This window comes from Taudactylus pleione, unplaced genomic scaffold (genome assembly GCF_031769625.1).
Source record: "Taudactylus pleione unplaced genomic scaffold, aTauple2 ptg000032l, whole genome shotgun sequence".
Classification (NCBI taxonomy): Eukaryota; Metazoa; Chordata; class Amphibia; order Anura; family Myobatrachidae; genus Taudactylus; species Taudactylus pleione.
Window position 1 is genome coordinate 105,998 of NW_028284434.1, and position 14,137 is coordinate 120,134.

At 37.4% G+C, this 14,137-nt stretch overlaps 1 protein-coding gene across 2 annotated transcripts in view; it reads left to right on the plus strand.

The window, feature by feature from the left end:
* LOC148538899 (uromodulin-like) overlaps positions 1 to 14,137 on the plus strand; it is a 146,096-nt gene that overhangs the window by 41,918 nt on the left and 90,041 nt on the right. For both annotated transcript variants that reach the window (XM_088451927.1, XM_088451928.1), the window contains one exon: positions 8,693 to 8,931. In XM_088451927.1, the coding sequence (XP_088308053.1) occupies positions 8,693 to 8,931 (239 nt within the window). The remainder of the gene's footprint in view (positions 1 to 8,692; positions 8,932 to 14,137) is intronic.

Consider the following 14,137-nt stretch of genomic DNA (forward strand, 5'->3'; position numbering starts at 1 on the left):
TGGCCTATGCGAATCACCCGAATAATAATAAAAGATTTTGTAGGATCAGACAAACCATTCAGATTCGAGAAATAGGAAATGCCAGCTAAAGTGAAAGACATGGAAGCCTTTGAACACCCACTGTCATGCCCTTGCCATACAAGCTCAGACATACTGACATGCAGATCCTTACCCACCTCCATCTTCACCAGAAAAACCTGCCATTCATTCCAAACTGTGGAATAGGACCTCAACGTACATGGAGCAAGTGCTCTCAAAGTGAGTCCTTCAATGCCGGATTTATGATCTGCCGGACAGAATCAGGACAAAACAATCCATGAATCCTGGCTGACAGGGCCAATAACCTAAACATATCTCATTGGAAAAGAGGCAATGCATCTGCAATCTCTTTCTCAACACTTGGGACATGCTTGGCCATAAAATCAATATTCTTCAGCAGACATACAAAAACTTAATGTCTAAGTAGCCTTAGCACTTGGGAGCAGACCGACCTCTGATTGTTAATTGCTTGAACTTCCCCCCAAGTTATCACACCAAAATATGATTTTCCGATTGCTAAGCCTCAAAGCCCATTAGTTCAACTGCTACCACAAATGGAAATAGTTCCAAGTAAGTTACGTGTCAAACCCTCTGAATGCCACAAATCGGGCCAAGCCTCCATGCACCATTCAACCTAAAAAAATGCTCCAAAACCTAGTGCCCCTGATGTGTCTGTGTTCAACTAAAGTTCGCAATTGGCCACAGACAAAGCGAGCAAAATGCGAAATCCATTAAATTCCTGTAGGAATCTCAACCAAAAGTTAAAATCCAACTTCATGTCAGCTGAAAGGCGGATCATATGGAGAGCCTTCTTGATACCCGCGGAGGCTCACTCCATTCTGCGACAAAAAACCTTACACATAGGAATGACGCAACAAGCAAAATTGAGCAAACCTAGCAGTGACTGCAGTTGTTTCAAAGATATTTTCCTTGCTGAAACAAAACTCACTAACAACTCGCTAATCTTCCACACCTTTTCACAGGGGAGTCTACACAAACCCAAATCAGTGTCAATTTCAAAACCTAGGTAAGACAATTTAGTAACTGCCCCTCTGTCTTTTTGTATGCAATGGGAACTCCTATTGACCCAAAAAGTGCTTGGACCAAAAACATCAGCTCGCTACAAATTGCGTTATCGGCCGGCCCTATCAAAAGAAAGTCATCAAGATAATGAGTGACACCTGACTGGCCAGTACCCGCTTGAATACACCACTGTAAAAAAGAGCTAAACACTCAAAAAAGGAACAAGAAATAGAACAGCCCATAGACACTTATCTACATAAAATGAACCACCTACCTTAAAACCCATGTACCTAAATGACCCGGGACGTAACAGGATCAACCTAAAAGCAGATTAAATGTAAATTTTTGCTAACAAAGCCCCTTTTCCAAAATCCTGCACGATACCAAGTGCATCCTCAAATGACACTACAATCGACTGGATCTACAGCGTCATTTACTGACCCTCCTGCCGGTCAAGACAGGTGTTGTATCAACCTGAATTTTCCTTGTTCCTTCTTTGGTACCACGCCCAGCGGTGAAATGCAAAGATCTTCCACCGGAGGTGAGGTAAAAGGGCCTCACATATATGCCCCAATCTCAGCTCCACATCCAACTTTCCTGCAACAACCTCTGGAAAATCCCTGACTTTAAGTTTCTTTTAGCCACAACTAGAACTGGATGAACCAATGGTAACCTAAAACCCTCTTTAAATCCTTGTAATAGGAAGGCCGCTTCCTCCCTAAGAGGATAACACCTCAACCAATACTCTAAAACCTCCACTTTAATTGGAGACACAGCTTTACTTAAAACCCGTTTGCTGATCCCCTTTTCCAGCTGCATGACCCCTGGAACAACTGCAGTCCTTCGCTGGGTGACTACCCCCACACACAATGCAGCCATTCCAGTATCAGCAGCAAGCCCCCCTGTTACACTGGGCATTATTAAACACATAGCACTTCCTCTTCCCTCCTATATTGAATCCTGGAAGGGCCAGAAAGGGATGTTTATGCCAATCAGTAGGTTTGACAGTTGTTCGGGCATGCTAAGTAACCTCCAGCCACACCTCAACATCTTTAAAACCAAAGCTAAAACTTTCTGGCCATCTTTCTTTTTCCTAAAAAGCTCATCATACTGCCTCCAAACGTTATGCCTAGCTGAAACCTGCATGCCCTGCACTAAATGTAAATACTTTAACACATTCATACATTCATCCGGGTCTCAATGTAGCACACTGCAAACACCCACATTTTGGTAAGCCAATTCTGATAGCTCCTCCTAGCTTCCTCTGCTGCCACTCCCCCCTGATTCACTGCATCTAACGCTTTCTTAGCATCATGCGTGATTGTGAACATGTCAACATATCGACCTTTTGGTATCAGTTCTCTAATCTTGGACCTAACACCCCTCAATATCGCCATGTTGGAGCAAAGGACTGCATCCCCTGAAACATCCGGAACTGAACTGACCACTACACTACTTGCTCTTTTAGGATGATTGCCTTTCCCTTTAGATTTTGCACAAAGTATTTCATAAGTTTGTATGACCTCTCCCCCGAACTAGATGAATTGGAAGAGTCATCAGAATGTGACAGTGGAACAATCGAAGATACTGCCAAAATCATCTAACCTGATGAAGTTGACAATGGGATCACAGGAGCATCCTTGGAAGTGGAAGCTTGTCCCTTGTTGTGCGGCATGCCCACCATGCTTTGACATGATGACAAGCATTCCTCTGTGACAACATCCCTGGAAGTAAATGCGGATGCCAACGGCTGAACCGAAGAAACCGATGGGCTTAATACACTTGCATTAGGCAAAGATGCTGCTGGTGCACAGATGGTGCTCAGGTGTAGCATTTTGTGGTGGGGGGTTAAAGAAGGATGAGCTGGTAAAGTCTGCACTGGAGTTGGTGGCAGGGGTGGGGTTGGGCTTGGGGAAGGGGGAGTTGACTCAATGGCTGATGGCCTAGGTGCTGCCTATGAATAAATTGGGCCTGATGAAGCACAATGGGATAAACGGTCCGGGTAGCAGCGTATTGCTGTGTGAAATGCCCAGGTGCCTGCGGGAATGAAGGGGTGTAAAAATGGTGGCTAAAAACCGAAAACAGGTTAGCAAATGGCTGCTAGTATGAGCGCTGGTTAAAGTAAGGGGTGAAACAAAATGCCAGATATGGGGTGGGGCCGGGCCATGAGCCCAAACCCATGGCAATGCATGTGTATCAGCTGCAGCAAGTGGAGGCGTTAACACTGGTGCCCACAACCGGGGGCAAGAGCCCCCATAAGTGGTTGCTCTATCCTGCAGCAATTGCGGCCTATGTAAGTTAAATTCAGGAGGGGAATGTAAGATGTTTCACTTCCCAGCATCCAGGCTCAAGGGTGAAGCCAGGATGCTAGGGGAAGGAGAAATCCCCAAATCACCTGTCCCTTGGATAGAGAGGGGGGAACCTGAGGAGGTCCAGACCTCCCCAGCATACAAAATGGCAGCCGCTATAGAGGGGGCGGGGCTAGCTACCAGGGAATCCCAGCGCACCATCCCGCTGATGGCTGGAGAATTGACCGGGTGGGGGGTGGCTACAATGCTCACCGAGCCCCTCACTAGCCAGGCCTGAAGGTCAGAGAGTGAAGGAGCCAGCAGGGTCAGTGGGCATGCGCAGACAGCCACCATGTGGGAGGACAAGGGGTGGGTGTCAGTGCATGCTGCAGACAGGTGTACACCCCAGGCCACAGGTGAGGCAGAAGCAACCTCTAATGGTCTAGCTGCTTCTACAAGATGGCGAGAGGAGCAGAAATTACAGAGGGGATGGGGCATAGTGGCAGCACAAAGGGTTGGAACAGGTGTATGAAAAACCTGACAGGAAAAGTGAGGGTGAGAGAGTATAAGCAGAGGGTGAAGGCAAGAAAAGGAGGACAAAGGCAAAAGCTGCAAGAAAAAGGGCTGATAATATGAAGGAAGGTAAAATAAATTAAAGGTTTATAAAGGTATACGACACAGGGTACTTAACAGTCCAGGATCAGATCAGATCACAAACTGGAAAGACGATGTTGACTCCTCCTCCAGCCCTAACATACCACTGCTAAACCCCACCACGATGAGGCAGCTAATAGGCTAACCGATAATTATTGGCAAATGACCTCTACCAATTGTAAACTATCAACAATAAACAGCTCTAACTAGTACTGCGCTAAATAAAAAATGGTGTGCTTATATCTTCTCAAGCTTATTCAAGCATTCAAATATTTTTCTCCCTGTGCTTGTGTGGGTTTACTCTGGTTTCCTACCACAATCCATAAACATACTGCAGATTAGATGGCTTTTACTAGTGTGTATGTGTGTGTACATGTGGTAGATTGTAACCTCCACTGGGACTTTAAATATTCTCTGTAAAGCACTGCGAAATATTTGTACACTCAGTGGCACATGAGAACCCAGAGGGCCCCTTTTTTCACAGAGAGATATAGCCTAGTCTTCCTTTCTGCATTGACCACAGGCAACCTACTGGCACAAATATAGCTGCAATAATTGTAGCTGCCATGCATACAAAGCAGCTCCGAAGACAAAGAAATAGAGTTACAGTACATCCCTGGCATTTTAGGAAAGACCTCGCAAGGGCAGCGGTTATCACAACTGCTGCCCTGTGAGCTTCCCTTAGTACATAGCAGAGACATTTTCATAAAAAATTTAAATATCCTTTGCAAAATGGATACTTAATAATTGTGGCAGTTCTGCCATTATATACATATGCCTCTATTAGTCAGTCTTAGTGTAGATTTACTTCTTGCAGAGGTGGTAGATATTATTGCTACCTTGTATGGGGTTGAGTACATGATCCCAGGGGTCGGGATGCCAGTGGTCAGAATTCCAACAGTGGCATCCCAACAGTCAGAATCCAAATACAATTAGATAAGTGTTCTAACCCTAACCCTTAACCCTCCCCCTAATCATAACATACTAACCCTCCCTTCCCACAGTCTAACCCTAACCTCCCCCTGCAGTCTAAACCTAACCCCTCCAGCCCCCCGCAGTCTAACCCTAACCCTCCTCCTAGTACCTAACCCAAACCCATAACCGTAAACCTAACCCTGCCCCTAACCCTAATACTTTCCTTTGGCATGATAGCGATCAGGATTCTGGAGCCTGGTTTCCAACTGCTGTTGGGATTCCGGCACCAGTGTGCTGACTGCAGGCATCCCAACTGCTGACTACTAATCATCCCCCTGTATGAACCATCAGAGTGTTTTTACAGCCTTGGTGAAATAATAAGGTTATCCTTTACTGACAAATAATAAGTAATATTAAGACTAAACAAGGATGTGTGTACTAGATTGGTGTTAGAATCAGTTTTTTTTTTAAATTGTAGCAAAAAAGTTGTTACTGACAGCAGCTAGCAATACAGCAGTATAGAGCGTAAGTAACAATAACACTTAGCCTAGGTTGCTTATAACGTGATTCATTCAGCGAAAATTAGTCCACACTAGCAAATATTCAGAGTGGATAAATAAAACAGCATAAAGGCCTTTATAACATTCAAAGTTTGATTATAGGCATTGTGATGGTCGAGCTCCCAAGGTTTAATGTAGTATCACTAGAACTAAGGTTGCTGAGGGCAAAAATAAAACCTCTGATAAGCAAGAATACTATATCTAAAAACTTAGCCTATATTGATAATACTAACCTAAATGACATAGAAAATATGTGAAATTAAAATAATTATGAAATAAAAAAGTTGAATTATTGAGCATCTACCTTATGTTTCAAAATTATGAGTCACCAAACTGTTACTGTTCTGCAAATATACTGTATTTATAAGAATCAATTTGTGTAATCTATAATAAAAAATGAATACTGCATCCCCTCTCACTCCCAGGTCCCCCATGCAGTGATGCAGCAGTCTGAGACCACCAAAATCACTGCCAGAATCTTTTTTAACCAGGGAGAAGTGATACCTTACACCTGATTTTTTTCCTTTCCATTTAGGTTCAGTCCATGTTTTGACTATTTTTTAATCAGGTTGGATACAGGAGGGATATCTATCTCATCCTGTGTTATTATCTAATGTTGTTCTCTCCTTGAGTATTATTTCTAGTGTAGTATGTGCTGCTTTACTGAGTTTATATTCACTCACCTTACATGTATAACTATGTTATAGTTTTTGATATATAAGTGTTGTTTATTTTCTCATGCATTTTGCCCTAGATGTATGAGGATTGTTCTATCTATATGATTTTGCATTGACACATAATGTAGAGTCTTAGGAGATAATTATAACCAGGACTCCATATTCTCATCCTGCAATATTATTGTTTTTTATATCTTTATATTTAGTTTATTTATATGTTCTCAACTATATTTAATGTGATATATACTATATTTCATTAGTATCATTCTTGATATGTGACATATAGCTGCTGGCACAAATCTATTTCATTTGAATGGTTCTTTAATAAAGGTTATGTATTAATTAATTAATATTTTCAAATAAGAGTGCTCACATGACAGAGTTTTTCCTTCCTGTGTTTGTTTCACCTGCTAATATTGGCACACATCACAACACATAAACATATTTATATAATACTGGTACTCAGGAGACCCATCCAAAACTGCCTTTTGGTTCATACAAGGTACAGTAGTAAAATGATCTACCTTATACTCACTTATGAAGTGTGAGTTGCAATAAGCAAAATAAATGACCAAACATGTAATGAAAAATTAGTTTATTTATTAGTGGTAACAAAATACATCAAATTACTGTCATGGATAAATAAATTATAAAAAACAACAATAAATGATAGAAAATACAGGTTTAATTCATAAAAATAAATTAAAGTTATTAAAAATATCAATATAAATAAAATTGTTTACATTTAAAAGTATAATATCACAATGATTAAAGATTAATCATTCTAAAAATTAAGCATAAAATAAAAGCTAAAAAGTCTCACTTTGTTGCATCATATTTCACTGCACCTACCCGCTTTCCCTGGTAGTGCAAGATGAAAATGTGGCCAGGTGCTGTTAAACACATTGTAACAAAGTGAGACTTTTTATTTTTAATTTTATACATTAATTTTTATTTTTAAGTTTATCAATCTCATGCCTATTTTTATATTGTGATATATTTTTAACTTTAAACAATTTTATTTGTATTGTTATTTTTAATAATTTAAATTGAAATAATTTATTGTCTGCACTAGTGAAAACATTTTCACAAATTTGTTTATCCATTACAGTAATTTGAAGTATTTTGTTACCACTAATAATAAACAAATTTTATCTAATTTCATTAATTGCTTGACCATTTCTTTTGATTATTGCAGCTCACACCATACAAGTGAGTATAAGGATTCTGATCATGCCATTTTATTGAGCAGCCCCAGCATACCCAAGTAGCTCTTTTGTCTGGTAAGTAAGGGAAAGTTTAGTCACAGTTCTTGTATTACAGGAATAATAAATATTTTTTTCTAAACCCTTGTCAATGCCGAGATCCATCTATTTGTTCAAGTTCTACTCAGTGGAGGTCCTCTGGGAACCCATATTCTCCTTAGGTTGCAGTTATATGCAGTGATGTGTGGTCAGGTGAGGCAGGTTTGCAGAGCCTTTCCTGTCATATACTCTAAGTTGGATTATCATTTATATAGTCAAAAATTTGAAGAAAATATTATAAATATCTTTTTTGTATAATTGTAATATTTTTTATAATCAAGACACTGCTTCCCCTGTCAACATTTTCCACATGTCCCTGATCAAAACTCACCAAATTTCCAGCACTATATATTGCTGCACCTTTGTATAATGCCCACATGAACCCTTGGGTTCATATATGTATGTTTAAAATAATCTGGCTCTGATACTAGCCAGTGCCTTAATACCGACAGCCGGCTTCCTGACTGTCATATCCCAGCGAGGGTCAAATGCCGGGCATCTAGATGTAGACGCCTGACATTTTTCCGATGCCCAGAAATAGGTGCCCGGCATCCCGATTGAAGGGATGCCAGATGCCACAATGGACAGCCTAGGGGGGGACGGTTAAGTTTAGGGCACCCGGGGGGGACTTAGGGTTAGGCACCCCCCCAGGGGACTTAGGTTCAGGCAGCAGGGAAGGGGGAGTTAGGGTTAGGCACTTAGAGGGTGGATTAGGGTTAGGCACTTGGGGGGGAGGTTAGGGTTGGGCACCCCTAAGGAGGGTTAGGTTTAGGGGATTAGGTTAGGTTAGTTTATACTTACCATGCAGCCGGTGGTATTTCATACTGATTCCTGGGGAGACACAGCACATCACTGGTTATAGGGTATCCTTGGTGCTATTCATGCAGCTAACTTTATTTACTAAAATGCCTACATCTTTCAGACTTCCTTCTGTATTTTTCACAAAAGGTTTTATATAATCAGAACATAATTGTCTATTTTAATTGCCTTGGATATGAAAGAGATCTGCTCTACTTAGTGCATTGGATAAATTTGTAACCAAAGAGTGGATTTTCATCATGTCCAGAGGCAAAAACATAAACTTACTTTATCAGGATTTCTACAGTTTCAAGAATTTGTTGGAAAGCACAGGGATAAGAAAAAAAAATATTCAGTTAAGTTTGCCGGAAAGACTTTCAAGGCAATAAAAGCCATCAGTATGCTAAACAATTTTTTTTGCATTAATTTCACAGCTATTGGGCCAGTTAGGTTTACAGAATATAAGGCAGCGTTTGAAGATTTCTTCAACAATCTCATAGCTGATGGAGGTGGTGATTGTCCGGAGCTTGTTATGGCAGGACTGAAACTCGCCTTGGAGAATTCTCCACCCAAATCTTTTATCCTGGTATTAACAGATGCATCAGCTTTAGATTCCTGGGATAAAGACTTGATAAAGAATATTTACTCACTGATAGAAACAACACAGTCACAGGTATGTAATTGTAGCTTACACACATTTATTCATGTCTTTAAAAGCAGATTCCACTTTACAATTAAATTTCCACTTCTATGTAGCAAAGCTGATAAGATATTTCTACTGGATAAATCTAAGAATAATTATAAACTAGCTATTCTTATAACAAAATGGATGCACTATACATTTGCTGATTTTTTAATATACAATTATATACACTTATAAAATCAGCAGATTAAAAATAAAAAAATATACATAAAATAACAATAGACCTAAGCCATGAACCTCAGTAAACAGCCTGATTCTGTAAATAATACCAAACACATACTAAAAGTTATAAAAATGGTAAAGTTCTGAAATTACCACTGTAATTGGTATATAGGCATTGGGATTTATGGATTATGATGCCAGGATTTCAACAACTGGTGTCCCATCCATCGGCATCATAACTACATCCCTTTTATAATAGAAGGTCACATAAGCTCTCAGCCTCATTTCCATTGACTGTATATACAATTGAATGATAGTTATTCAGTTTGTCAGTAAAGAAATTAATATTAATTGGAAACCAACAGTACCAGACATTAGGCTGGCTGAAAAAAAAGACACTGTTTACAGTCTCAGACTCCTCCATGATACTCTTTTAATGACCACATTAGTCCCTACAGTATATAACCATCTCTAAATAGCCTCTTTGAATAAATAGAACTTGTTATTATTTATCTAATGTATTGATATTAAACACTGCTAACCATTTCTGTGTATAACATTTGTACACAAGTTATTTTGTGACAATATCAAAATGGTGCTCATAATTAAGGTACACAATAAATTGTTAAGTAGCTTATAGATTGTCTAATGAGGCAATTATTTGAACCACTGTGCAGCATCAAGCAGATTGCTCAGATCTACATAATTGCGCAGATACTGGTCAGTCCTCCATTGCCATGTCAGACATGCCTAGGTAGCTGCTTGTATTAAAGTAGAGTCTCAAAATCAGAAAGTAGGCACAGAGTAGTAGAGCTGCACGTTTCACTTCTTGTCAGTAAGGACACTGTTTGGGAGCAAATGCTTGTTGCCATAGCAGGTTAACTTTGTTTGAAATTAGAGAATCATGATGCATTTCATCTCCTCACACATAGTTTTCCTCAGGGGTGTCTTGTTTGTTTCTTCATTATGTTGAATGCAGTGCTCAGAATACTTCTATTAATACCCAAGGATCTTAGAACAGGTGCTTTATTTAGGGTGCAGGTAATTAACTTATTGTTCATTGTTTTATTACTAAGGATTTGACTGTTAACAATGCACATAAAAAATAACTAATAAAATCTAATTAAAGTATCAATGTAAAAAAAGATTTAATATTTTAGATAATCATAAAATTATTCTAATGTATATTAAACTGAGTAGTACATATAGATTTTATGTTATACATTTTTAATTGTATTGTTGATTCTTTGTGTATTTATTAGTTAATTTAACAATCAATAAAAAATAAAAATATACCATAACAAGTTCAGAAAAGACTTACCTGAAGACCTTGTAAGTTATCTTTTTTTCTAATGATATAATTAAAAGATTGTACTATATACTTCACATTATTAGCACATTGAAAAAAATAAGCATTATGTATTTTTTTAATGTCTAACCAACTATATATATATATATATATATATATATATATATATGTGTATATATATTATTTATATAACCAATATAAATAAGTACATGTACATGGTATGTTATAGAGCCTAATTCAGAGTTTTACACTATGCTTAAGTAGTTGAGTGATTACTAGCATCTTTACATGCGTTGGAGTGGCACTGCGTATGCATCAAAGTCCATTACCGTAGTTGCGAGCAGGGACTTTTTATTTGCAGAGTGACAATAAAAGGAAGTTAGGTGAGGTAACAGGGCGTGCCGTGACTGTTTTCAAGGCATGTCGCTACTTGTATCTGCGATCCTGCTTGCAAAAAACATGGTCTAGCGTCTCAGCTCAGTAGGTCATTCTGTACAACCATTGAGTAACTACAGGAGGACGATTATTGAAGGATCTGCATATGCGGCTGCTTATTAGTACAGAGTTTCTTGGATTTGTGATGGTGCCTGTGTTTGTCTCTATAAAAATCCCAGCGCCAGTGAAATTAGCATATTTTTGCATATCCTCTACACAAAAGCAGCAGCAGCAGCAGCAGCATTAGTGTACTACTCTAAATCAGGCCCATGGTCCTATCTAGCTACTAATCAAAATCTGATCTGGTATTCAATCAGCACATTGTTAACATTCCCTAAAGTCACATGGGAAATTTCAAAAAAGTATCTCATAATATGGTAGTATTAATTAGAGTTCATACAGTACCTACAGTATTCTGGTATTCAGACAACATGTATAGCAGAAATTCAGCAACCACATATATATGTAAGCATACATATAGGGCTGATTGTGAATCTCATGTTATATGCAGAAACACATTCGCATGAAAATTGTTCGTGGAGTTACCTGCGGATAGTACAGCACATATGGGGGAAATTTGTCTATATCCCATAAAAAGGCAAACTGATATAGGAAATTAATTTCAAAGTATGTTGGTGGCCCTAATAAAATTATTTGGTGTACTTAAATTGGAAAACATGCACTGTTTAGGGTCCAGAAGAACGAGTTTGAGAACTTGTGGTGTAGAGATGTATTGCAGTCTAAATCTGTATAGAAATCAAGCCACCGTCTTTCCCTTATTTGTTGTTCTATAGGAAAAAAGTGTTGGAGTGCTTATTTGTGAAGAAAACACAAATTATACTATAAGATAATATTAATAGATGGATCAATAAAAATAGTACACTAAAATAACAATATCAGTGCTTTAAAATGAAACTTTCTAGCTCTTTATATCAATACAAGATATTATCTTCCTGTGCACTGGAAAGTGCAAAGATTTATTCCCTTGAAACTGTGTCAGTGTGGGTAGTCCACATAAGAAAAGGAAGTATTTTTACTCCCAAGTAAAAGTCTATATATATATATATATATATATATATATATATATATATATATCTTTCGCTGTGCAAATGTAATACAGTTTGCTTATGGAAATTAAATAGTTACCATTGTAGGGAGCCATATATTGTTGAGGCACAATGCCTGTATAATTCACACACTTACCCCAGACACTGTCTCTCATGTAATTTATGGAGTGTAGCACTCCACCGCCCGACAGTGGGAGCACAAACTCTGCGTGTGTTGATGGTTAATCGTCTTGGTCCTCAGTTGCCGGTTAGCTTGTATCATTAAGTAGCTAAGCACTGTTTGAACAACCAGAGTGACAACATTTATTTTTTCTTTTTTCTTTCACAAAAGTATCAAACATCTAGATGCAATTATATATACATATAAAAATTTTAAATAATATGACAAAATAAGATGAAAAAATAATAAAATTGATTTAAGAGCCTGTGTGTTACTCAGTTCATTTTACATATAAGGAGAAATATTTATAATAAGTGAATTCTGGTAATTAGTAGATAAAAAAAGTTCAAAAAATAATAAGTCATGAAGAATATTGTATGAATATCATATATAGTATATGTATGCTTAGTTCAGATCAAAGTATACTCTGAATCTATTCCTATGAATAGGCAACATTATCATATTTATGAAATATCATTTCAGAATAAATATAGATTGAATTCATATATATATATATATATATATATATATATATATTTAGCCGTCTGAGAAATCATTAACGTTGCTTATAATCAGTTAATCAGTTTTGATGGTAAAGACATTAAGTCTTCCCATGTATACTTGAATTACACATGAAAGTGTGCAATATAATTATGAAGCGATCTATACATGAGTGAATACCCTAATATTAGAATAGTGACCATTTCACTACTGTGTGCATATATAACTTTACACGTGCTCAGTATTATATAAAGAAAAGTTTGAGATATAGTTATTGTTCCAACTAAAATCATATAATAATAGACAACCAAAACTACCAACCCATTGCTACTAACATACTTCATCCCTCATTATGATGTTTTTCACAGTAAATTTGATATACAAATATATAAACAAGTAATATATATCTAGTATAATATACTCTTCTAAATTATGTTTTTCAGAATAAATTTGATATTTAAATATGCAATTAAGTAAATATATCTAAATGTGTACTAAACTGGTGTGTATTCCTGGCAACACAGTGGGAACACTATTACTGTCAGAAAAGAACTCCAATCTCAGTACCCATGTATCAAAGTAAATAATTTAAGTTTGACTTTATACTTCTGAATTAATCATTGCAATAACCATACTTCAGTTTAGAACTGACATAAGAAGGGAAAAAGAGGCACATCAAAAAAAAGAAAAAAGGGAAAAGATTAAAAAGTCTTTCAAAACACACTTTTTCCTATATAGCTACATCCATCTCTATGCAGGTTATAGATGTGCTATTATAAGAATATATAATTGGAAATCCAATTTAATGGTCTCATTCAATCCATCTGGGAATAGTGTATGTAATGCATGAATCCAATAAGCTTCTCTCATGCATAACCTATTATAACGATCTTCTCACCTTTGAGTTATAGGTACCTGTTCTATTATTACTGCTATAAGTGACTCTGGATTAGCCTCATGTTACTGTGCAAAATGTCGGCCTATACTTTGTTTTTTCATGCGATTGATAATATTGCATCTATGTTCCAAAAACCGGAGCTTAAGTTTCCTAGTGGTATGACCCACATATTGTTTAGTGCAAGAGCATGACAAAACAGAGATAACATAATCTGTCTCACAATTCACAAACATACTGACTGTAAATGACTGTCCTGTAGTGACAATGGAAATTTCTCTCTCTATTGTATATATGTTTGCAAGTAATACATCTAACGTGATTACACCTAAAACAACCAATAGGTTTCGGAGCCCATGTGATAATATTGGAAGTATTTATTTTTGTGTCCTGTTGTTTGAAATGTGTACTGTAGGTTATTTTCATGTGTAGGTTATCTGCTTTTTTGAAAATCATAATGGGTTTATCTTGCAATACACTTTTTAGGATCAGATCTAATTTCAAAATCAAGAATTTTTAGTCATGATATTCTTAATCTTGTGTTACAAACTGTTCTGTTTAGACACAAAAACAGTGGACCTATCTATTTCTTCACTCTATTTTGGAAACATATGTTTTTTTGACAACAGAGCAGCCCTATTTATAAT